At 39.2% G+C, this 27,074-nt stretch overlaps 1 protein-coding gene across 2 annotated transcripts in view; it reads left to right on the plus strand.

Annotated features, from left to right (window-relative positions):
• METTL16 (methyltransferase 16, RNA N6-adenosine) overlaps window positions 1–27,074 on the plus strand; it is a 72,202-nt gene that overhangs the window by 31,351 nt on the left and 13,777 nt on the right. For both annotated transcript variants that reach the window (XM_077749593.1, XM_077749594.1), the window contains 4 exons: window positions 836–951; window positions 2,661–2,803; window positions 18,971–19,040; window positions 20,095–20,184. In XM_077749593.1, coding sequence (XP_077605719.1) covers window positions 836–951; window positions 2,661–2,803; window positions 18,971–19,040; window positions 20,095–20,184 — 419 coding nt within the window. The remainder of the gene's footprint in view (window positions 1–835; window positions 952–2,660; window positions 2,804–18,970; window positions 19,041–20,094; window positions 20,185–27,074) is intronic.

Genomic DNA, 27,074 nt, shown 5'->3' on the forward strand with positions numbered 1-27,074 from the left:
ACATATAATTAATATAATATAAATAATATGAAATGGCTGTATATGAATAATCTAATCACCAGGATTTTAGAAGGGAAACCTTAAAGTATACCGTCTTTTAAATTTCAGAATATGGAAATCAAGTCCCCTTAGTGACCAGTTACTTTTGAATATTTGTGCTTACTATTATATTTAAAGAGCTGTTCGAGTTTTCTTTTCTTCATTAAGGAGAATTTATGTCTCTTTCTGGAAAAACTAGACTTTTCTCACTAGTGTTAAGCATGTTATTCTCAGGGGAGATACTAATAATGTGTTCTTCAGTTGTCCATTCATGTAGTACACAATACTCCAAAATCCTGCAACTTTAAACAGTAAATATTTATGTCATGGTTTGTGTGGGCTGGAAATTTGGGCATGGCCTAGTTAGGCGGTTCTGGTCTTTCATGAGGTTGTAGTTATCTGAAGGATTGACTACTAGTAGAGATTTGCTTCCAAAAGCCATTCACTTATATGGCTATTGATAGGAAGCCTTGATTGGTTCATTCATATGCTTCTTTCCTCTAGACCAGTTGAGTATCCTTAGGCGCATCAGCTGGCTTCTCTTAGTGCAGGTAATTCAAGAAATAGGGCAAGGAGGAAGCCATTTTTCTCTTATGACCTAGCCTCAGGAGTGACATCTTGTCACTTCGTCATATTCATTTTATTCAATAAAAGTGAGTCACTGAGTGCAACCTATACTCAAGGAGAGGGATATTAAGCTCCACCTCTTTAAGGAACTAGTGTTATAGAATCTCTGGTTATATTTGAAAACTGCCTCTGCATTAACAGTAGTTAACAGTTCTATATTTTCTCCTAGTGGTAAAAGTACCACAGAAGACACTCCTGATGGATGCTCTTAAAGAAGAATCTGAGATAATCTATGATTTTTGCATGTGCAACCCACCCTTTTTTGCTAATCAGTTGGAAGCAAAGGTAAAATATCTTCTGCTTTAAAATAATTAGATATTTATCTAAGTTGTTGATGTTGGCAAAGATAAGAGCAAAGAACAACTTTTTTTTGGAGGCTGTAGCTGGATGGTTCTGGTATCAAGCACCTGAAGACTCAATTCAGATTGACTTAATGAAGGAAGTTTATTGGTTTACATATCTTACACATCATAAATCAGTTTATTTATGTGTATATGAACATATTAAAAGTACCCATTTCTTTTTATAACAGTTTTATTGATATAATTCACATGCCATACAGTTCTCCCACTTAAAGGATATAATTTAGTTATTCTTAGTGTATTCACAGAGTCATGCTGCTATCAGTGCAGTCAATTTTAGAACATTTTCCTCGCTCCCCAGCTACCCCCTCCCCCACTGCCACTAGGAAAAAATCCCTCTCCATTAGCAGTTACTCTCAGTTTCCCACAGCTCCTACAGTCCTAGGTAACCAACAGTGTACTTTGTTTTTATGGATTTGCCTGCTTTGGATATTTCATGTAAATGGAATCATACATTCTGTAACTGATTCCTTTCACTAAGCATAATATATTTTAAAGTTTCATCCATTTTGTGGCACGTGTCAGTACTTAATTTCTTTTTATTACCAAAAACTATTTCATTGAATGGAAATACCACATTTTCCTTATCTATTAGTTGATGGACATTTAAGTTGTCTCTGCTTTTTGGTTGTTAAGAATAATGCTGGGGTGCCTGGGTGGCTCAGTCTTGGTTAAGCGTCCGACTTTGGCTCAAGTCATGATCTCACGGTTCATGGGTTCAAGCCCTGCGTCATGCTCTGTGCTGACAGCTAGCTCAGAGCCTGGAGCCTGTTTCGGATTCTGTACCTCTCTCTCTCTCACCCTACCCTGCTCATGCTGTCTTTCTCTCTCTCAGAAATAAATAAAACGTTAAAAAAAAAAAAAAAAAGAATAACATTACTATGAGCATTCATGTACAAATGTTTGTGTAGGAGTGGAATTACTGGGTCATGTGATAACTGGGTTTAGTTGTTTGAGGAACTGCCATACTGTTTTCCAAAGTGGCTGCACCATTTTACATTTCCACCAGCACCACCCAGTACGTGAGGCTTCCAATCCAGTTCCTCCATATCCTTGTCAACACTTTTGTCATATATCTTTATGATTATAGACATTATAGTGGGTATGAAGTAGTATAAAGTGATATCACATCTTGGTTTTGATGCATATTTCCCTAGTGGCTAATTATGTTGAACATCTTTTCATGTGCTTATTCACAGCTTGTATGTATATCTTCTTTGAACAATGGCAGTTCAGGTCTTTTACCCATTTAAAAATTGAATTATTTTTTACAATTATTGTTGTAAGAATTTATGTATTCTAACACAAGTCCCATACTAGATTTATTATTTGCAAACATACTCTCCTATTTTGTGAGATGTCTTTTCACTTTCTTAATGGAGTCCTTTGCAGCTCAAAAGTTTAATATTAAGGAGTCCAGTTTCTCTAAGAAACCACTGTGTAGTCCAAGGCCATGAAGATCTACTCCTATGTTTTCTTCTAAGAGCTTTATAATTTTACCTTTTATATTTATTTATTTATTTTTAATGTTTTTTTTGNTATATTTAGATCTTTGATCTGTTTGCGTTTTTTAATTTGGTTTGAAGTAGGAGTGGATTAAAATTTTCACCAGATGCTGTTGTTTTTGTACAGGGAGTAAACTCTCGAAACCCTCGGAGACCGCCGCCTAGTTCTGTAAATACAGGAGGCATCACAGAGATCATGGCAGAGGGAGGTGAATTAGAGTTTGTTAAGAGGATCATTCATGACAGTTTACAACTTAAAAAAAGATTAAGGTAAGTTAGTTATAACAACATGGACTGTTTTCTCCCTATGTAATTCGGAAAGAAACCATGTCATGTAGAGGAGATGTAATCACAGTAGCCTGAAGAATAAACAGATACCAATCCTGAAGAAGCCTGAAGAATAAATAGATCTTGCAGTGTGCAAAGACCCTGTTTCTGAGGATGCTCTCGTCCCCTTTATTGATTTGTGTTTCTTATAATTGTCTACGCTACATGGATAGAAAGGGAAATACCATATGATTGTATTGTTCTCATTGGTATGGTACTGTGGTGGAACAAAACTGATTCAAATATGGCTTTTGATTAGAAAACAGATGGGTTCAGATCTGTCCCGTGAACCAGAATAAATTTGTTGCCTAGTCCTTGAAGCCATTTATGTTCTTGGAATCAGTCTCCCAAACAATGACAGATGTGAGGACATTGAGCTGTCAAGAACTTAATGAAGGGAAACTGAGATCACTAACCAGTTCCAGAGGAGAGTTAAGGCCATTTCTTTTTAAAAGCTAATTATTTCGGACAACACGCCTGTCATTAAAGGAACATAAAGTACTCAAAAAGTGCTATTTGTCTCGCTTGACTTCTCACTCTGCCAAGTGTTGTTGAAATGATGGATAATGTGGTAGTTCAAAAGTAAAGGTCTTTTAACCCTAGCACTTAGCACTGGGACATAGAGAAGATTTTTTTAAATTGTGATAAAATACACATAACATAAAATTTATGGGTATGGGTTTTTGTTTTTGTTTTTTGAGAGCAAAAGAGAGCTTGTGCAAGTGAGGGAAGGGCAGAGGGAGAGATAAAGAATCTTAAGCAGGTTCCACACTCAGCAGGGAGCCCAGTGTGAGGTTCAGTCTCACCACCTTGGGATCATCACCTGAGCCAAAATCAAGATTCAGATGCTCAACTGACTGAACCACACAGGTACCCCAAAAACTTACAGTTTTAACATAAAACTATACATTTTAAAGTGTATAATTTAGGGACACCTGGGTGGCTCAGTCGCTTGAGCATCCAACTTGGCTGAGGCCATGATCTCAGCTGCTCATGGGTTTGAGCCCCACGTGGAGCTCTGTGCCTGGAGCCGCTTTGGATTTTGTGTCTCCTTTCTCTCTGCTCCTCCGTCACTTGCACTCTGTCTCTCTCTCAAAAATAAACATTGAAAAAAGTAAGTGTATAGTTTAGTAGTATTAAGTACGTTTATATTGTTATGCAGCTAATCTCCAGAACTCTTTTGTGTAAAACTAAAATTCCCTACCCATTAAACTAACCAACAGCCCCTCTTTCCCCGCCTTTTGCCCCAGTCTCTGGCAAATAACATTCTTTCTGTCCCTATGAATTTGACTATTGTAGGGGACTTTTTATAGTATTTGTTCTTTTGTGACTGGCTTCTTTCACTTAGCATAATGTCCTCAATGTCCATGTATGTTATAGCATGTGTCACAATTTTCTTCCTTTTATTAGAAAAATTCTTTTTTTCCTTTTTAATGTTTTATTTATTTCTGAGAGAGAGACAGAGTGAGCAGGGGAGGGTCAGAGAGAGAGGGAGACACAGATTCTGAAACAGGCTCCAGGCTCTGAGGTAGCTCTCAGCACAGAGCCCGACGTGGGGCCCAAACCCACAAACTGTGAGATCATGACCTGAGCCGAAGTTGGACGCTTAACCGACTGAGCCACGCAGGCACCTCTATTTCCCTCCTTTTTAAGGCTGAATAATATTAATATTCCATTGTATGTATATGCCACATTGTTTATTCATTTAGCTGTTGATGGGCACTTGGGTTGTTTCACTCTTTTATCTATTGTGTATAATGATGGTATGAACACAAATTTGCAAGTATCTTGTAAGACTCTGCTTTCAGTTCTTTTGGGTATAGGCCCAGAGTGAAATTGCTGAATAAGGAAGACTTTTTTCTCCTTCATATGTGTTTAATACTGCTTATCTTAGTAAAAGGCCAATTCTAAAACCAATGAATACCCTAATTTTTAAAATGTGAGTTTATACATTTGTGGAAAGCAACTGGATTATTGGACATTCTCCCTCTCAGAGGATTTATTTAGACCTTGTTGAAGCCAAAGGTTAATACATTTCTGCTTTAAACTGATTTGTTCAACGACATATTAGATATAAAGAAGAAAGTGACTTAAGTTACACTGAGCATTGAGAAGAGTCTGAATGAGTAAAATAAACTTAAGGTAACAGAGCACTGAAACTCATAAAAAGAGGTAAATTGGACTGTGTGGCCATTTGAGGATCTACTGTCAGCTTTTGAGGGGACTGAAGCCAACCAGGAAAATGGGGAAGGTTGTTTTCAGGAGGCTTTTAATCAGTAAATTTCTGTTAATAGATAAAGTCCCACTTGAACTACAAAAATATGTTTTCAAGGAACACCATTGTAAGGAAGAGAAATTGATCAGTATGTTCCAGGTCTGCCTATACCTGGCTCCATGGCTGCCCCCAAATTGAATGAAAGGTATACGTTTGCTAGAAAGGATAAATTGCAAGAGTCCATCATACTTATGGAGAGCTGACCATTTTGAGCTTGGTATCACAGATGGGAAACATTATCCATTTATGATTTATTTGAAAATAGGATTCAACAGTTTTGTCCTCTCTGTTGGGATTCATGCAGATTGAAAGGGATGATAAGGAAGAGACGAAATCAACTCTTTTTTTTTTTTTTTTAAGACAAAAGCAGTGTTTTGGGGGAGTATTGCTCATAAATGTTTATAATTTCACATTGTTCCATGTTGACTTTTCATTTGTACATAGTACCAGTTCATGTCCTTCTGAATATTTTCATAGTGGACATAATATTTATTTATTTTAGTTTTAGAATAATCATACCTTTTATTGAGTGACTTACATGTATGCTGTGTCACTTAATTCTCAAAATACCTTGTACCATATGTATTACTTTTCTTCATTTTGTAGATGATAAGGAACTGAGGCTGAGAAAGTAGAATGACTTGCTCAGGTCACAAAGCTTTTTATTTATTTATTTANTTAATTTTTAATGTTTTATTTATTTCTAGGAGAGAGAGAGAGAGACAGCGTGAGCAGGGGAAGGTCAGAGGGAGAGGGAGACACAGACTCCGAAACAGGCTCCAGGCTTTGAGCCGGCAGTCAGCACAGAGCCCGACACGGGGCTCGAACCCATGAACCGCGAGATCATGACCTAAGCGAAAGTGGGACACTTAACCGACTAAGCCACCCAGGCGTCCCTGTGTCAGTTTCATTAAATAAGAACAGTGGAGTTTGCTGCATCCATTGACTCTTTCAAACAATTTCTCTGTAGCATGTGGTGCTGTCTGATAACATTCCACTCACAGTAGACTTTCAAAATTGGAGTTAATTCTCTCAAATCCTGCTGCTGCTTACATACTAAGTTAATGGAATATTCTAAATCCTTTGTTGTCATTTCAACAGTCTTCACAACATCTTCACCAGAAGTAGATTCCATCTCAAGAAACTTTCTTTACTCATCCACAGGCAGCATCTCCTCATCCATTCAAGGTTCATCATGAGATTGCAGCAGCTGAGTCCCCTTTCAAGTTCTGCTTCTAATTCTGGTTCTCTTGCTGTTTCCACCGCATCTGTGGCTACTTCTTAACTGAAGTCCGGAAGGCCTCCATTCATGTGGAATGGAATCAGCTTCTTTCCAAACTTTTATTAATGTTGAGATTTTGACCTTTTCCCGTGAATTGCAAATATTCTTAGTGGCATCTAGAATGGAGAATCCTTTGCAGAAGCTTTTCTTTCTTTAAAAAAAATTTTTTTATAAGTTTATTAATTTCAAGAGAGAGCACGTGCATGAGGGTGAGGCAGAGAGAGAGAGAGAGAGAGAGAAACCCAAGCAGGTATCTCACTGCCAGCGCAGAGCATGATGCAGGGCTCGAACTCATGAAGTGCAAGATTATGACCTGAGCCAAAACCAAGAGTCAGATCTTAACCAACTGAGCCACCCAGGTGCTCCCAAAAGATTTTCAGTATACTTTGCCCAGCTCCACGAGAGGAGTCACTGGCAGCTATAGCCTTATGTAAGGTATTGTCTTAAATTTAAGATTTGAAAGTCCTTATTCTTGATCAATGGGCTGCAGAATGGATGTTATGTTAGCAGGCATGAAAACATCTCATTGTGTGTCTCCATCAGGGTTCTTGGGTGTGAGGTACATTGTCGGTGAGCAGCAATATTTTGAAAGGAATCTTTTCTTCTGAGCGGTAGGTCTCAACAGTGGGGTTAAAATATTCAGTAAACTATGTTATAAAAATTGTGCTGTCATCCAGGCTTCGTTGCTTTTGTAGAGCTCAAGCAGAGTAAATTTAGCATAATTCTTAAGGGCTGTAGGATTTTCTGAATGTTCAGTGAGCATTGGCTTCAGCTTAAATCACCAGCTGCATTAGCCCCTGACAAGGGGGTAATTTTTTGAGCCCCGCGTCAGGCTATGTGCTGATGGCTAGCTCAGAGCCTGGAGCCTGCTTCAGATTCTGTATCTCCCTCTGTCTCTGACCCTCCCCTGCTCACGCTGTCTCTCTCTCTCTCAGAAATAAATAAAACATTAAAAATTAAAAAAAAACAAACTCTTTTTTTGCAAGTTGGCTGACAGTCACAACAGGCCTAGCTTTTGGCCTCTCGGCTTTTGGCAGGCCTTCTTAACTAAGCTTAATCATCTCTAACTTTCGATTTACAGTGAGAGACATGGACCCTCCTTTCACTTGAATACTTAGAGACCCGTGTTAGGGTTATTAATTAGCCTAATTTCAATATCGTAGTGTCTTGGAATAGGAAGGAAAGGGAGAGAGATGGGGGAATAGCTGGTTAGTGGAGCAATCAGAGCACACGCAACAGTTACTGGTTAAGTTCACCATCTTGCATGGGTGCGACTCGTGGCGCCCCAGAACAGTTACAATAGTACTGACACAGATCATCATAACAAATACTATAATAATGAAAAAGTTTGAAATATTGGGAGAATTCCCAAAATGTGACAACAGACACAAAGTGAGCAGTGGCAGTTGGAAAAATGATGCCAATAGAGATGCTCAATTTAAGATTGCCACAAACCTCAATTTGTTAAAAAAAAAAAAGTTATCTATAAAGTGCAATAAAGGAGGCACACTAAAATGAGGTGTACCTATGTTTTGAAGCTCTGAAAAATAAGGGATTAAAAACAAGTATTTTAACCCTACCATTTGCTTCTTATCTCTCTAGAATTTTTCTCTCCTTATTCCTGAAAAAATGTAGGAACTCAGAGTTTTTAACATTATGGGGTGAAGTCAGTTAAATTTGTTGGACTGATCTCAGTGATGGCACTCAAGATGCCTCACCTCCCTGGTATGAGTCCTGGCTCGCCTGAGTCACACACAGCATCACCTGCAGTTTGTTCTATATCTTAAAGGATTTTGCAGCTGGGACGCCTTTGGGAGGTAAAGTTCTCCAGCATCTTAGTTTTACAGATTAGAAACTTGGGACCCAGATCTCCTGATTTCTGGTCTAGACAGCTTTTCTATTGTTGAAGAAGTTACAAGTGCTTTTCAACCTTACCTATGACTTAAGCTTACCTAATACCATTGTGTTTTGGGGGTGCCTGGATGGCTCAGTTAAGTGGCCAACTTCAGCTAAGTTTGTGATCTCTCAGTTCATGAGTTTGGGCCCCCATCAGGCTCTGTGCTGACAGCTCAGAGCCTGGAGCCTGCTTCAGATTCTGTCTGTCTGTCTCTCTGTCTCTGCCTCTCCCCTACTCACTCTCTCTCTCTCTCAAAAATAAATAAAATGTTAAAAAGAAAATTAAAAAAAAGAGCATTGTCTTTTTTAGAGACTTACCCAACCTTCTAAATGGATCAGTAGATCTGTTTACAGATCTATTTATAATCAGTTTGACTTGGGCTGTAGCTGATTCCTTTTATAGCGGTTATTTTATGATTTCTCCAGGAGTAAGAGATCTGTATCTCACAAAGTTCCAACTTAATACTGGTTTCACCGTTTTTCCTCTTTATGCTTTTTCCTTTCTGTTCCCTACCCCCTGCCAGATGGTGGATACTTCCTGGGTTTGTATATATTCAACATTACTTGGTGATAGGCAACAAATTGAATAATCTGTGCCTTTTTAAAAAAATTTATTTATTTATTTTGAGAGAGACTGAACGCAAGGGGGGGATGGGCAGAGAGGGGGAGAGAGAGAATCCTAAGCAGCCTCCACACTGCAGCACAGAGCCTGACACAGGGCCTGAAACTACGAAACCGTGAGACAGTAACCAGAGCCGTAATCAAGAGCCAGATGCCCAACCCACTGAGCCACCCAGGCGCCTCTGTGCCTTTTGATTGTGATTCTTTAATAACATTCTTAATTACCAAATGTAAACTTTGTTTTCTTTTTGGTAAAATGGGATAATAATAGCTACTTTAGAACTCACAGGGTGGTCATAGAATTAAGTGAGCACATATTTGGTATAAAGAATTTTAAGATCATTTTAATTCAACTGTTCTAGGAGTTCAGTAGATTTACATGCTGGTCCACTGTGTTGAAAGAAAATGTAACAAGTACTTTGTTATGTAAATAAAAAGTCCCCTCCCTTCTGTTTTTTTAAAGTAGATGTTAGTATAGTTATGGGGTACTATAAGTAATAATAGCAAGGTATAATTGTAGGTTTTATAACTGAGCTTTTAGTTAATTCTTCAGCGGAAAGACTCCAACTTTGGGGATAATACCTCCCATAGCTGTTCAGAGAATGAAGAGAAATTACATATGAGTATACATGTAGACGGAAGTGCTATCTAAATGTTAGATGTTATTATTATTTGTACTTTTATCTCTTAAACAATATAATCACACAGAAAATTAGTAAATGCAGAAAACATTGATCTCAGCACTTTGACACAACTGGTAGCTTACTTTGGGTGTTTCCAGCCAGTTCCCCCCTTTTTTATTCCCATGGTTGTAATCATGAATACCACTAATTTTGTTTTCTACTTTTGATTTTAACTTAATTTTTTTCATTCCTGTGTTTCTTTGTGGCTAATGGTATGTGCATAGTAGTAATTTTAAATAGCTTCACAACAGTCCACAATTAAGTAATTCCTTATTATTGGGCATTATATTTACTCTTTTATTCAGTGTTAAAAAGAACATACCACTTCTCATTTGTTCCTGAACCTCCACAGATACATCTGATGAGACTATAATGTGGATGGCTCTCTTCCATCTCTGATTCCATCTTTACTCCTTGCTTCAGTAACTCACCACACAAATATAGAAGGTAGAGATGTATTGGAGGTCAGATAATATACAAGCCTGTTCTCCAGTAGAAGAGGATTTCCTCAGTTAAAACCTAAAAAGTATTTTTTAACTTTTTTTTCCCTGAGAGAGGGAGACAGTGTGAGCAGGGGAGGGTCAGAGAAAGAGGGAGATACAGAATCTGAAGCAGGCTCCAGGCTCTGAGCTAGCTGTCAGCACAGAGCCCAACGTGGGGCTCAGACTTAAGAACCGTGAGATCATGACCTGAGCCAAAGTCGGCCGCCCAACCGAGTGAGCCACCCAGGCGTCCCTAAAACGTGTTTTTTAGTTGTGAGCTTCGCAGGAGGCAGGTACTGGTATTTTGATTTTTTATTTCCTGTTAAGGTAGGAAGATAAAGAATTAAACAGCCTGAAAGATAAGGGACTTTTTTTTTTTTTTAATGAATTAGGTTATGTGCTTCTCATAACCTTAATTTAGGTATCATGCATACATGCATAGTTACATTCCCTTTCAAGTTTGATGGGGCAGAGCCTCATTGATTGGTGACTGCACTCAGATCTTAGGGAGAACAGGTTGAGTCCAGTGGTTCATGGCATGACATGCTGGCTGTATCACTTTCATGACGTATCTACCTATAGTAGGTAGTCACTGGTTAGTTCTACTTTATTTTTTTTTATTTTTTTTTTAAATATTTTTATTTATTTCTAGGAGAGAGAGAGAGACAGCCTGAGCAGGGGAGGGTCAGAGAGAGAGGGAGACACAGACTCTGAAACAGGCTCCAGGCTCTGAGCTGGGAGTCAGGACAGAGCCTGACGCGGGGCTCGAACCCACGAATCGCGAGATCATGACCTAAGCGAAAGTCGGACACTTAACCGACTAAGCCACCCAGGCGCCCCTAGTTAGTTCTACTTTAAGTGGTCAAAGAAGAGAGTTGTTAAAATCAACAAGCATGTATTTTTAGTACATCAGGCCGTTATGAAAAGGAATACCAAAGAATGAAAAGCCTTGGTCCCACTGCCTTGGAGAGTCTTATTGCCGTGTTTCTTGTACTTGTAAAAATGTATGTGAGTAATTAAAACTACTTAAAGTAAGAAGAACATAAGATAAAAGTTTACTTTTAGCCATGTAGATTTGTAATGCGTTACCGCGCATTACATGGTAAATTTTTAGATCAGGTGGACATTAGGGCTGTTCTGCATGTCGAGGGGCATTTATTCTGATAATTCACTATAGGCAGCAAAATCCTTGGTTCCACAATGAGGGAAGTTTTTAACTACGCTCATGTCTACTTTACTATGCCAAACTTCTTCTTCTATTTTTCTGTATTCCACTTCTATTTAAGGTTTGGTGTTTTAAAAAGTTTTAAAGTAAGTAATCCCCACTAAAAAGAATCAGACGCATTGGAGAAATGGGTGATTCCACTGCTGGGTAAGGGTAAGTTTAAGAAGAGCCTGGAATATTTTATAATATCAAAAACTAAGAAAGTGTTCAAAAAATGACATGTCAAAAGGGTATAGGAGCTAGCTCAAGCCAAATCTGGGACAATATGATTTCAGAATAAATAATGACAGTAATTGATACTAACCTATTAAATAAAGCAAATGAAATACATAAAGGGGATAGAGAAAAAAGTTCTTGTCACAGTAGAATCCTAACTAGTACATACAGAAGGAATAATAAAGTGAGAAAAACTTTGATGATTTTGTCAATCATTTTTGTAATAATTGATTCATGGAAGATCAGCAGTAGAAAATTTGAGGAGAGGTAGAATGTTAACTTTCAGAGAATCTCCCCACAGATGACTTATAATCACAAAGAAATACGGTAACATTACAATAGAAAAACCTGTGGCATCCTACCTTGAGCAGATGATCACCTTCTGATGTGTTGCACCCAGGACACAGTAGCACTCCCTGCCCTTCATGCCTAGCACTTATAACTGGAACCTAACTCTGAGAAAACTCCAGACAAACCAGCATGAGGGGTTTTGTAAAATATTTCCTCAGAAATAAAAAGGTCATAAAAGTAAAAAAAAAAAAAAGGGGGGGGGGGAGCTGAGGAACTGTTCCAGATTGAAGGAGACTAAAGAGACTTGACATGTAAATGAAATGCAGGACCTTAGATTAGATCTTGCATGAGGGGAGAAAATTGCCATGTAGGACGTTATTGGGGTAATTGATAATTGGTGAAATTTGAAAATGGACTGTATTTCAGATCATAATATTGTATGAGTGTTAAATTTTCTCAATTTGATTAATTGTTCTGTAGTTATGAAGGAGAATGGAGAATGTCCTTGTTTTTAAAATGGACATGCCAAAATATTAAGGGTTAAAGGGGCATGATGATGACTGTAGCTAACACTCAAATATTTAAAACAAAGCAAAACACACAGAACAAGCAAATGGAGGAAAATGTTGATTGATGAATCTGGGTGAAGAGTATACTGGAATCATTTGTACTAAGCTTGCAACTCTCCTGTATGTTTGAACTTATTTCAGAATACTTTTTCTTGAAGCTGCTGTCTCGGAGGAATTACTAAATGCTATAATGAGTAGAGTGCCACTTTCATCATTAAAATAGTATAATAGGTTCAGTCTCCTGGGTAACTAGATCTTCCTTTAGTTCATCTTTTTTCTACTTGGCATTTTGATTAGTTGTCACAAGATGCCTGTGAGAGTAGCTAGGATCTAATGGGTAGGCATTTTTAAAGTGAAGTCACTTCAGAATTTTTTAATAAATGCTGTAACTTCTATTTGTGCTGTAAGAAATATAAGTGTTTCAGGAAACAGTTAAGTGTATTGCTGAGATTAAATCTTAAAAGATTCACAATTCTAGTATTCAGTTTACTGCAAGGGTTAAAAGAAATACGAACTCTGCGAAGTGTATGTTAACTACCAATGACATATTTAACTATAACAGGCCTTACTTATCTAAATATTTGCTTTCCTTCATCTCCTAAGGAAATTTACAGTATCTTTGATTTGTCTCTGTTCTGGGCTATTTCTTGGTTTCTGGTGACTCTGATCTAATCTGTTCAGGAATGATACTTTTTTTTTTTTAATTTTTTTTAATGTTTTATTTATGTCTAGGGGGGAGCAGGGGAGGGTCAGAGAGAGAGGGAGTCACAGACTCTGAAACAGGCTCCGGGCTCTGAGCTGGCAGTCAGCACAGAGCCCGACACGGGGCTCGAACCCATGAACCGCGAGATCATGACCTAAGCGAAAGTCGGACGCTTAATCGACTAAGCCACCCAGGTGCCCCAGGAATGATAATTTTAAAGGAAAGTTTATTTTCACAAACAGTGAAAATAAAATATTAGTGCATATTATTTCTAGAGCAGTATAGTAGTTATTTCTCATACTTCTATAAACATTAAGATTTTCATTTATATTATTTAATATATTAAGTTGGAACCATATGAAACTGCCAGTGTATTTATGATACAAAGCCAGATAGAAGAAACATTCTTTTTGATTACATTTATATGAAAGTCTAGAAGAGGCAAAAACTATTATGACAGAATGACCAGTGGTCACTGGAGGCTGGGGTAGGATGGGAAAAGACTGCAAAGGAGCACTAGGGAACTTTTTAGGGTGCTGTAAATGTTCTATATCTTGATTGTGGTGGTGGTATAGACACATTTGTCAAAATTCATTCAGCTACATACTTAAAATTGGATTTCAGAAAAGGGGGTACCTGGGTGGCTCAGTCCAGTGTCCAACTCTTGATCTCAGCTCAGGTCTTGATCTCAGTGTCATGAGTTCAAGCCCCACATTGGGCTCTGCACTGGGCATGAAACCTACTTAAAAACAAATAAAATAGAGGCGCATAGGTGGCTCATTTGGTTAGGCAGCGGACTTCAGGTCACGTCACGATCTTCCAGTCCCTGGGTTGAGCCCAATGTCAGGCTCTGTGCTGAAAGCTAAGAGCCTAAAGCCTGCTTTCAATTCTGTCTCTCCCCTGCTTGCAGTATGCCTCTGTCTGTCTCTCAAAAATAAATAAACATTCATGCAATTAAATAAAATTGGAAAATTTTACTGTATACAAATTATATCTCAATACAGTTGATGTAAATGTAAAAATTCTCGTGTTCCTTGTATTTTTGCTGTCATTCATTTCATTTATACATATGTATATTTATAAACATACATAGTCAAATATGTTGTTGATAATTTTTTTTTAAGTTTATTTATTTATTTTGAGAGAGAGAGGGAGAGAATCCCAAGCAGGCTCCATCCACACTGTCAGCGCAGAGCCCAATGTGGGGCTTGGTCCCACCAACCACAAGATCATGACCTGAGCTGAAATCGAGTTGGATTTTTAATTGAGTGAGCTACCCAGGTGCCCCAGGTGTTATTTTTAATAAACTGTTATCTGTTGGCTCAATTAAGAACTTAAAAAGTTTTGGGGCACCTGGGTGGCTCAGTCTGCTAAGCGTCCAATTCTTGATTTTGGCTCAGGTCATAATCTCACAGTTTTTGGGATCAAGCCCCACTTCGGGCTCTATGCTGACTGTGTGGAGCCTGCTTGGGATTCTCTCTCCCTTTCTCTCTGCCCCACCCCTGCTCATGCTCTTCCTCAAAATAAATAAACATTAAAAGTTTTTAGAAAATTTAAAAGTTTTGATTCTTTGTGTTTTTTTAACTCCCACTTATTGTTTCTCCCTTGTTCATTTTATATAGATTTGAGTTTCAGACTGATACAGTTTTCATTCTTGTAAGGCCTTGCAGTGTTAAGAGAAGTTCTCTAGAGAAGGAACTGGCAACAAATTCCGTCAATTTCTGTTTGAGAAAGTCTTATTTCTCCTTCACTTTTAATGTTACAGAGTACAGAATTCTAGCTAGGTTGGTGGGTTTTTTTCTTCTCTATTTTAGACATTTCATTCTACTTTCTTGCATGGTTCCTTTTTTTTTTTTCCTTGTTTTTTTAAGTTTATTAATTTATTTAGAGAGAGAGCTGGTGTGGGGAACAGAGAGAGGAGACAGAGAATCCCAAGCAGACTCTGTACTGTCATTGNGCTATTTTAGACATTTCATTCTACTTTCTTTCTTGCATGGTTCCTTTTTTTTTTTTTTCCTTGTTTTTTTAAGTTTATTAATTTATTTAGAGAGAGAGCTGGTGTGGGGAACAGAGAGAGGAGACAGAGAATCCCAAGCAGACTCTGTACTGTCATTGCAGAGCCCAATGTAGAGTTCAATCTCACAAACCTCAGAGCCCCACACTGGGCTCAGTCTCACAAACTGTGAGATCATGACCCAAGCTGAAACCAGGAATCAGATGCTTAACCGACTGAGCCACCCAGGTGCCCCCTGCGTGGTTTCTTAAGATAAGTTTGATGTAATTTGTTCCTCTATACATAATGTGGCTTTTTCCCTTTGACTTCCATATTTAGTTTTCGTATTTTGAAAATCTTATGCCTTAGGTGTGATTTTTTTTTTTTTTTTTTTTTTTGGTGTTTTTCCTGCTCAGTGATCTTTTTTACCTTCCCAAATCTGTGGTTTGGTGTCTGACATTAATTTGAGGGAAATTCTCAGTCATTATTGTTTCAAATATTTTTTCCTGTGTCTTTCTGTCTTTTCCTTCTGGAATTCCAATTACACATATCTTACACCTTTTGTAGTTGTCCCACAGTTCTTGGGTATTGTATTGTGTCCCTGCTCAGTGATTTTTCTCTTTACTTTTCACTTTTGGCAGTTTCTGCTGAGATATCGTCACACTCAGAGATTCTTTCTTCATCTGTGTCCAGTCTGCTGATGAGCCCATGAAAGGCATTCTTCCTTTCTATTACATGGGTTTTGACTTTCAGCATTTCTTTTTCATTTTCTTAGAATTTCCGTCTCTTTACTTACATTGCCCATCTGTTCGTACATGCTGTCTACTTTATTAGAGCCCTTAGCATCTTAATCATTGTTGTTTTAAATTTCTGATCTGATAACGCCCACATTCTTGCCATATGTGGTTATGATCCTTGCTCTGTCTCTTCAGACTGTTTTTTTGGCTTTTAATATGTTTTGTTATTTTTTTTTTCTTAATAAAAATACACACTGGGTAAAAGGAACTGCTATAAATAGACCTTTAGTAAGGTGGGTGAGGCGTGGGAAGAGGGGAGACATTCCATAGTCTTGTGAGTAGATCACAGTCTTAGTGAGCCTGTCCCTCTGGATTGTGAACTTCACACTTGATTCTCAGTCCCTGCTTACTCTTCCTCTCCCTCCTAGTGGGACAGGATGGCTAGAGTAGGCTGGAGTTGGTTGATGCCAATTCTCTGTATAAGTTAGGATATGATAATACCTTAACAGGTTAGGATCTGTTTACCTGGTTTCTCTCGAGGGCAGGTCTTGTTAAGAACAGGATGCTCTAGCCTATTTTGAAATTACTCCTTTTCCCTTTACCCTGCTGGAAGCACAGAAAAATTTTCTCCCATATTCACTGTGAGAACCTGGTCAAACTCTTGGAGGTAAAATTGATGAAAGTTTTAGGGTCCTCATGACAGAGTCCTCGTGGGTTTTTTCTCTCTCAGACCTGTCCATGCTGAGTCTCCGGCAGTTTGTCAGCTGCAATTCAGGGTTCCCTACCTCAGCACTGATTCCCATGGACATTAAAAAAAAAAACTGTTTTGGATATTAGAACGCTTTTCTCTTTTTCTAAAGAAAAAGCTTTCTTTAAGTTTTTTCTTTATTTACATTGAGAGAGTGCATGAGCTTCGCCAGGGAGGGGCAGGGAGAGGAAGGTTAGAGAATCCCAAACAGACTCTGCTGTCAGCACAGAGCCTGATGCAGGGCTCAGTCCCACGAGTCGTGAGATCATGACCTGAAGATTATGATTCTTTTACTGTTTCCTAGTTTACTTATTATACCTTGAAACCATACTTTGTATTGTTTTAATCCTTTAAAAATGTTCAAGGCTTCGGGGTCCTGGCTGGCTCAGTCAATAAGCATGTGACTTGATCTCAAGGTTGTAAGGTCAAGTCCCATGTTACATGAAGTGGTTAATGAAAAATAAAATCTTTTTTAAAAAGTGTCTCCAGCCTCTCCATACTTTTAAGATTTTCTCTTTATCTCTGATTTTCAGTAATTTAAATATTTTCTTATTATTTATTTTTGAGAGAGAGAGTTGGGGGGGTGGGCCACAGAGAGAAGGAGACACAGAATCCAAAGCAGGCTCCAGGCTCTGAGCTGTCAGCACAGAGCCCAATGCAGGTCTCGAACTCATGAACTGTGAGATCATGACCTGAGCTGAAGTCAGTCGCTTAACTGATTGAGCCACCCAGGCACCCCTGATTTTCAGTAATTGTGAGGTACCCTGATACCATTTTCCTTATGTTTCCTCTGTGTGAGATTCATTGGACTTTTTATGTGTAGGCTTACAATTTTTTTCAATTTTGAAAAAAATTGGCCTTTTTTCCAAATCTTTTTTTGTCTCCTCTTCTCCCCTTGCCTGAAATGCCACTTATATGTACTGCTTGATACTGTCCCACAGGTCACAGGTGCTGTGTTGATTTTTTCCCCCATGTGCTTTATTTTGTATAGTTTATATTGCTGCGTATTCAAGTTCACAGTTCTTTTCTTTTGCAGAGTCTAATATGTTGTTAATCCTATCCAGTGAAATTTTCATTTTAGGTATCATAATTTTCATGCCTAGAAGTTCCATTTGGTTGGTTTTGATATCTTCCCTATACTCCTCACTATGTCCATGTTTGGTTTGGAGCATATTTCTAAGAGCTGTTTTAATGTCATTATCTGCTAATTTCATTATCTCTCATTTTTTTATATGTTTCTAATGATTGATTTTTTTTTTTAATCCTGGTTGTAAGTCATTTTCCTGCCCCCTCCTTTTTTTTTTTTTTTTTTTTTTTTTTTTTTTTTTTTTTGGTGTTTTTTATTTGGNGCTAGACATTGCAAATCTTATGTTTTGGTGTGCTGCATTTCGTTGTGTTCCTTTAAAAAGTGTTGGAATTTGTTCTGATGTTTACTTAAGTTAACCTGTGATCACTTTGATCCTTTTGAGTCTTCCAAGACTCTACTATATGCCCCTTTATTAACCAGGGTTTTCTACCCTGGCTAGTAGAACTGCAAACTAGTCCAGCTCTGTCTGGACTCTAGGAATTGTTCAGCTAACTGCTTTTTGGGAGTTCTTTCCGTAGCCTCACAGAGTACCACTTCACATGTGCAAATCATTATTCTACAGACTATTCCAGGGAACTCTTCCGCAGATGGCCATAATTCTCTCTGCAACTCCTTCCTTCCTTGTCTTTTGCTCTTCAGATTCTTACTGTGTGGGCTTCTGAAATCCATCTCTTCCTCAACAATTCAGCAAGATTATGGGGATCTGTTTGCATGTACTTTCCCTGCAGTGCTGCTTGGAAATTTCTTTCAGGCAGTAAGCTCTGGCAATTATGGGGCTCACATTGCTTGTTTCTCTCTGAGATCATAGGTCTTTACTGCAGTTGTCCAATGTCTGAAAAACAATTGTTACATATATTTTGTCAAGTTTCCTAGTTGCTTGTGGTAGAAAGCATAGTAGTTAATTCTTCATAGGCTAAATATTATCCTTTTACCTTTTAACCAGTTCACTCTGTCTTCTCTCTGCTCCCTCTTCTATATTTGTGTTTACTATAGAAGAAATTGAAACACTAATATAATACATATCCTTAAATTATTTGCAGGTGAAGCCATCTCACAATACAGGTTCATGCTAGATTTTACAGTTTCTGTTAAAATGGTATATAGGTGGTGTTTTGGAGAGGCTAAGTGGGTTTTTGTATTTTTAATTTACTTTGGTTTGTTCTTTGTCTAAATATATTGTATGCAATTTTTGTTATTGCCACTTGTTTTTTTTTTTCNCTGTTCTCATTTTGTTCACTTGAGAAATAATTAAATATGTAACCACATGAAACAATGTTTAACTTCTCTGATTTTCTTTCCTAGGTGGTACAGCTGTATGCTGGGGAAGAAATGCAGCCTGGCTCCTTTAAAGGAAGAACTTCGCATACAAGGGGTAAGGCTTTATCATTACCATTCTGGTGTGTCTACTTGTGATGGCAGTTAAAGTATAGAATTTTCCTTTATACTTTAAAACTCTAAATTTGTTTTTTTGTTTGTTTATTTTTGAATTTTGTAATTCTGGGGCTAAAAGAGGATTTTTACAAATTATTTTTAAAAGGCCTTCTTTGACAATTAAAACAGAAAAGATGGGGGAAAACAGTATGAGTATGATGTCAGAGAGCGACCAGAAATGAAAAAACCTGATACCACCTGCCACCAACCCCCTGTCAGATTCCTTTGTAATTACAGAAACTGAAGGCTACATAGTCAAGGGGCTTGTTCTGGGTCACATGTCTAGTTATCAGAGATCAGCTATAATTAGAATGGTCTTCAGTCAACTTTGATTCCCTTTATGGTACAGTCTACATGAGTTCAGACCCTTGCTTCTGCCCCCTGACTTCTCTCCCAGTTTATGTTTGTTACAAGTAAGCATGAGCCAGGTGATTTTTCAGAGAAGGGGGTTAGATGTGTGGTCCATGGCAGAAACCCAGGTTTCTCACTTCTGGTTTCTCTCTGACATTGTACTCATCCTGTTTTCCCTGTCACACCTTTTCTGTGTTAAAATTTTAACAGCTACAAAGTAATTTCATTTTTTTCCCATAAAACCCGATAGATAAAAGGGAGACTACATGGCTGTATCTAGCCAGGCTTTGGTGGCTTTCTTTCCTTAAAAAAGAAAGAAAAGATAACAAAACAAAACAACATTTGAATCATTTACCAGTGGTTTTCTGAAGGAGCTGTGTTATTTTGAGTGTTTTGTTTATTTGGACCTTCAAGCCAGAACTGTAAATTCTCTCTAATGTTTTAGAAGAGGAAAAAACCTACAACTTTGTTGAGACATAATTTATTCAGTGATTATTAGACAACTGTACATAACTGTCTGGGTATAGCAGAGTTTCTTAATTGACAGAAAGAAAGACCATCACATAATTATCATGAAGCAGGAGCCAAAAACATATTGGTGGAATGACTTCAATTTGATGGGATGACCTGTGTCTTGGTTTCAGGTTCCTAAAGTCACCTACACTGAATTCTGTCAAGGTCGGACAATGAGATGGGCTTTAGCTTGGAGTTTTTATGATGATGTTACAGTGCCAGTAAGTAGAGCCTTTGTTACAGCTTCTCCAAATGCCAGCACGTGGTGGGTTTCAGTAGGTCATAAATAAATCTGTCCTGTCTTGTTGCCCTGAAGTTTGCCCCAGATGCTCATGGCAGAATGGGAAGTGTTGTGAAGCAAGGCACAGTCCTATAAGGTGGACTGTAGTGACCATGGAGTCTTTGTCTGTGGGTTTGTGCAATGCCGTGCTCGTATAACCTGTGGAAACACCTTGCAGGTGTAATTAATTCTGTGGGATATTCCTTTAGAATTGAAATTAGTTTTTATTTTTCTTTATTATTGATGTGCTTTCATAGAGTAGCTGTCTCCTGGGGTTATTGGTAAATGCAGAAATTGCCATTTTGGGTTGCAGGCCTTTGATCATTCCAGTAAAGGGTTCTGTCTTAGCTTTAAGATTACCAGTAGAATATTGATCAGTTTTGGATGGTCATTATCCTGTTCTTTCTACTTTGCATATGCTCAAGCTTGAACATTTTCTTTACTATAATGTTTTAAAGAATGATTTGTTCCACAAATTTCTCTGTCCTCCGTGTTATTTTATGTAATGGAAAAATGCTTCTGAACTGGTTAGACTGAATAATTTCTCTGGGCTGTACTGAGAGGCGGTAATAGAAGAGCATCTGTTTGTTCTCAACATTTCCTTCACAAGAGTGATCGGCCTTGTTGCCTGGAGCCTCCCATCATAAGTTTATGCACACATTGCTGGGCACTGTGCTTCCTCTTCTCATAGTAATAATGGAGGCCTGGTACCTGGTCCTTCAGGTCTCTGATCCCCTATCCATACAATAGGTTTATTTTGGGTGCTCCTTTCCCAAAGTCTTGGTTGCTCTTGGGTCTTTCAAGTCTTAAATGTTGCTGTGTCTGTGAGCCTCTTCCCCTTCTCTCCTAGGACAAAGGAGTAGAGACATGTGCAGAAGTACAAGGGGATAATTTGCAGGTGTTTCTGATTACATGGGCTCAGATTTAAAACTGAGCCTGTCCTTCCTGTACTCTGCTACTAGGTGTGCTGCTGGGTTGAAATAAATGTCCCAGTCAAGTTTGAATGGCCTATCCTGTGTAAGCCTATGCCTCCCTCTGTATAAGGCAGTATAGGGAGACTAGAGGTTAGTGTTTGACATGTTCACGGTTTTTTCTGTTTTGTTTTAAGTTTATTTATTTATTGTGAGAGAGAGGATGTGCACGAGCGGAGGAGGGGCAGAGAGAGAGAGAGAAAGAATCCCAAGCAGGCTCTGTGCTGTCAGCTCAGAGCCCACTGTGGGGCTCGAACTCATGAACCGTGAGATCATGACCTGAGCTGAGATCAAGAGTTGGACGCTTAAGAGACTGAGCCATTCAGGAATCCCTATTTTTTTTTTTTAAGTTTTTATTTATTTATTTTGAGGGAGAGAGAGTGCGTGTGAGCGGGGGAAGGGGCAAAGAAAAGAGAGAGAGAATCCCAAGCAGATTCCGAATTGCTCAGACAAATGAGTCAGATGCTCAACTGACTGAACCATCTAGGCACCCCTGAAATGTGCACTTGTTTATTTTTATGTATGTATGTATGTATGCATGTATTTATCTTTTAATGTTTATGTTTGAGAGAGGAGAAAGCGCATGTGCACACATGAGTGGGGGAGGGGCAGAAAAAGAGGAAAACCGAGAATCTGAAGCAGCCTCCAGGCTCTGAGCTGTTTAAAAAGATAGCTCTGGGCTGTTGTTGTTCCTTTGTTTGTTTTGTTTTGTTTTTACCTCCCTGACAGATTATCCTTTCTGTCATTTTCTAGAATATTGGGGCTTTCACACCAAGTGGTTAAAATCATTGGTAATGCCCTAAATTATCCCTGCACAAACACTGGGTTATCCCTGGATTAATATGCAGATATTAACAGTGGCAGGAAAGTGGAACTGTGTCTGTTTCCAAATGATTTCTCTTTAACCTGCTTCCCATATTTGTTGGCACCACAGGTGGAAGAGCTTATAATGGGCTCTGGCACATTCCATGCCATCTCAGAGCCCAAAGTCCCCTTTGCCCCCTTGGATTAGTAGCTGTCTCCGATGAAAATATCAAAGGGCACTATGTTTCTGTGTTAGCAAAATCAGCTTATTTTGAAAAGGAACCTTCTCCCTCCTTGTCTTCTAGGCCATTCTTGAGCCCTATTCATAGTTTGAACCATCAAAGAATGTCTCTTGCAAAGGGCCTCAGGTTCTCCCATGCCAGAGTACTCCTCCCTCCCCACAGTATCCTCAACCCAAAGCTGTTAATAACGCGTTCCCAAGTGTTCCATTAGGTGCACTTAAACCGCTACAGGGAAAATGGCAGTTTCTGATTTGCAGTAACCCAGCAACAGTTTCTTAGCACTGGTACCCTTGATCAGCAACCGCTTTCCCAGGGGTAGGCCCAGAGCACTGGCGAGGTTTTCAGTGGGCCATCCTCCTGGTTCTCCTCTCCTCCACCTGGACCTTTCCCCACGCCTTGCATTTGGAAATGCTCCCCTGACTTTCTCCCTCTCGCTCCTGTTACGAGTGGGTAGCTAGGAGGATGCTGTTTTCGATGAGGACAGGAAGCCTAGAGCTAGTTAAGTAGAAATATTGACCTACTTCCCCACCCTACCCCCACTCCTGCCTTTTTAGGGTAAATGTGCAAGTTACTATGGCAACTTCTATTTTCACTTATCTTAGGCCCACTGACTCGTTGCTGTTGGTGCTGAATGCTAAAAAAATTCTGATTCAAGTGCCTACACTAAGTCCATTGCTCTTGTCTAGATTTATTTTAGCAACAAAAGGATGAATCCTAGTGTTGATAGAATTTTTGTACAATCATTCCTACTGATGATGTATATAAGGAAGCATATTGTAAGGACTGTTCTTTACAGATTTAACAAGCCACTTAGAATGCCTCTTTGTCCCAGCTTCTCCTTTAATTACTCAAGATGTTATTTTAGCTTTGCTTTGCATTCAGAAGTTTAACGCTTGTTAAAACAAGAAGGAAAAATGGTGTGGCCCCAGTAAGTTGTACACTCTTAGTATGAGCATTGTCCTGAAACTCTGGTTTTAGAAAAAATTATCCCCCTGCATTCAAGACATTTCTTTTAAGCCTGGGGACTGTCCTGTCTAGGAAATAAAGCTAGAAGGTTTTTGGAAAGCAGATGGATGGAAGGAGTCAGGTAACCTTGTTAGTGTCACAGCTGGGGCCTCCTGGCCGTGCTCTCTTTAGTAGTGCATAGGTTTTCAGACTCGTTCTAGATAGGTTAAGGATTCTATGTAGGGTGCCACAGGGAGATGACAGCTGGGGGCGGATGTCAGGTTGGGACTTCAGGCTTTGCTCTCATCTTAATCAGATATGATCTGATTACATCAGTATTAATATTGACTTTATTTCTTGAAAGGTTCTGCTGTTAAATGGCTTGGAGACCAGCAATGTACCAGGCTATATAGTAGGCTGTAAAACAGATGCCATAATTAAGCAACTGAGCTTTTGAGCAAAACCAGAGCTAAGGACCCTCTCCTTAGTTACTTATCTTATTAAGTATGATCTTCATTGTGATAACAACAAAGAAGGAAGACACCATTTTCTGTCCTTATGATGACCGGTTCTATGGGGGCGAAACACACACAGAGCATTGCTACAGAATTGTATCTGAGTAAAGTGCCTAAATGAATGGTTGGGAGTTAGGGAGCTCCCAAAATGAAAGCAGTTCTGACTGGCTAGTCAGAGCTGGCTTCATGGAGGAGTTGTTAATGTGAATGCATCACACATATCATGTCATTTTATTTAAACCTGACAAGTGTTGTCCCCAATTGCTACATGAAGAAATTGGGGGCTCTAAAAAGTCAGCCTAGTTCCTCAACCATGCTGACATAATTACTCATTTGTTTTGACCCAAAATTCACCACAACAGTCTCAAAATTAATATTATCATCAAAATTTCTTTTGTCCTTGGGGACTGTCTCATGATGGATTTTAAAGTCATTTGGAATGTTTCCTCTTTGTGGGTTTATGCCACCAAGTCCATTCATACATTCATTTTATTTCTTTAGGATTCCTTGTCTGTTATTTAATTTTGTAATTGTGAAAAATACATGATTTCAAAATCAGATGTCATATATATGTATATATATATACATATATATATTCAGTAATCTAGCTTTTCTCGTGTCTTTGAAACATTCCCACTGCTGCATGGGTTGCTATTTACACAGTTTTCAAATTTATCCTTCCATTGTTTGTTTTTTTAAAATAAGGAAACACATGTAGGGTTAAAGTCACCCCTTTTCGGGATACCTGGTTGGCTCAGTTGGTAGAGCATGTGACTCTTGATCTTGGGTTCATGAGTTTGAGCCCCACAGTGGGTTTAGATAAAATCTTTTTTTAAAAATAGTCACACGTTCTACCAACTCAGCCAGCCAGGCACCCCAGTTTCAAGACATTGTAAACAGTGACCTGTCAGATTAAGATAGCAATAGAAATGCCCACTGAACTATTACCAGGAAAGCTACACCCTTGGACAACAAAATACTCAGTCCACTTCATGGCAGCAGAGCTGATACTCATTTAAATAAGGCCTAGTTGGTGAGGTAGATAATCTGGCCGTCCTTCCCAGCACACCTCCTGTCTGTATTCTGGTCAGGCGTCCATGTTGGCCCCTGGCTCTCTTTCTCCAAATAATGATAGTTTGTGCAGAATAATAGCTCACAGGCATTTCTGCTTGGTTCTGGAGGACCTGGGGCAGCAGCCATTGAGAGTGCAGAACAGCAAAGACTCCCCTGCATTGGCCAAGAGCAAGTGCACTCCTTTCCCGCAAGACCATTCTGGAGCCTGCTTTGTCAAACAAGGAGGCTGTGGCTACATGCTCAGCAGATCTCTAGTGAGTGAATCCCTTCTTTTCCTGCAGATACTAGGGAGAACTTAATGGTTTCCTGTATTCCGTGACTTGTTTGACACGGTTTTTGCCTTAGCCACAGTTAGCAACACAGCTCTGGCAACACAGCATATGCTCTGTGGATTTGTGTTAAGTTACACCTCATTTTGAAAGTCTCTTGACTGATTGCACCACTGAGATCTAGAAATGAAAGTAAGAGTGAGGATTTAAGAAATTTATCCACAGCCGTGCTACGTAAAGCATATTTTAAAATTTAAGAACTGATTTTGTTCAGGGGCTCCTGGATGGCCCAGTCAGTTAAGTGTCCGACTTTGGCTCAGGTCATGTTCTCACGGTTCATGGATTTGAGCCCCATGTTGGGCTCTGTGCTGACGGCTCAGAGCCTGGAGCCTGCTTCAGATTCTGTGTCTCCCTCTCTGCCCATCACTGCTCACGCTCAGTCTCAGTCCCTCAAAAATAAATAATAAAAATTTAAAAAGGGCGCCTGGGTGGCTCAGTTGGTTGGGCGTCTGACTTCGGCTCAGGTCATGATCTCACAGTTCGTGGGGTCGAGCCCCGTGTCAGGCTCTGTGCTGACAGCTAGCTCAGAGCCTGGAGCCTGTTTCAGATTCTGTGTCTCCCTCTCTCTCACCCTCCCTTCCTCATGCTGTCTCTCTCCCTCTCTCAGAAATAAATAAACAACATTAAAAAAAATTAAAACCTTTTTCAATTTATGTTTTCAGTCTAACGTATTCTTAATAATGCAACAAAATAACACTTGATGCCCTTCCCCCTATTGATTGTTATTCATTAAATCCTTGGGATTCAAAAGATACAAAACTAGTATCCCCTATGGAGTTTATAGCTCCTTACGAAACGTCTTTCACATTGTCCTGATTTTCTTTTCTTTTTAAAAAAAAATTTTTTTAATGTTTTACTTATTTCTGAGAGAGAGAAACAGCATGAACAGGGGAGGGTCAGAGAGAGAGAGAGAGAGGGAGATAAGAATCTGAAACAGGCTCCAGGCTCTGAGCTAGCTGTCAGCACAGAGCCCGACTCGAGGCTCGAACTTACAAACCTTGAGATCATGACTTGAGCCAAAGTTGGACGCTTAACTGACTGAGCCACCCAGGCCCCACTGTCCTGATTTTCAGCTGGGGAATATAGTAGTATATTTTCTAATCCCAAATCAGTTGTAAATTCACCTTGTGGTTCTTCACATTAAACTGAATAAGCCATTGTAAATAGTGATTTTGTTTTACACTTTAAAATGTTGAATTATTGATGTCACCTTGCCTGCTTCAACTAGATAATGACAGTTTGAATGTGGCACCCTTTGTTGAAAATATTTGTGATTTGAGATTATAAGCATATTTGCAATAATTTACCTTAGTTGGGGGAAAACAGTTTCTGTTTACTAGTGTTGTGACAGGGTATAAGCTTACCTGCTACTGAGGACCTGTGGGGTTCAATTTAGTTACTAATTTCTCAAAGCCTGTTCCTGTATTTTACTCTAGCCCTGCCTACTAAGAAATTTCAGTACAGGGATACCTGGGTGGCTCAGTCAGTTGAATGTCCAACTTCAGCTCAGATCATGATCTTATGTTCATGATTTGAGCCTCACATTGGACTTGTTGCTGTCAGCTCAGAGCCCACTTTGGATCCTCTGTCCCCTCCTCCACCTCTCCCCCACTTGTGCATGCCCTCTCTCTGAAAAATAAACAAAACAATAAAAAAAGAAATTTCAGGGGCCCCTGGGTGTCTCAGTCAGTTGAGCAGCCGACTTTGGCTCAGGTCATGATCTCACAGTTCATGGGTTTAAGCCCCGCATCGGGCTCTCTGCTGTCAGTGTGAAGCCAGCTTCCAGATCTTCTCTCCTCCCCTCCCTCTGCCCCTTCCCCACTCAGTTTTCTCAAATCTAAACTTAAAAGCGGCAGGGGGCGCGGGGGGGGGGGGGATTTCAGTATACATAAGAGGGAAAAGGAATGATGGCTGTGAGCCAAGCCTATATTAAACTTGAATCATTTAAAAA

Source organism: Crocuta crocuta, unplaced genomic scaffold (assembly GCF_008692635.1).
Source record: "Crocuta crocuta isolate KB4526 unplaced genomic scaffold, BGI_CrCroc_1.0 scaffold149, whole genome shotgun sequence".
NCBI classification, from domain to species: Eukaryota; Metazoa; Chordata; class Mammalia; order Carnivora; family Hyaenidae; genus Crocuta; species Crocuta crocuta.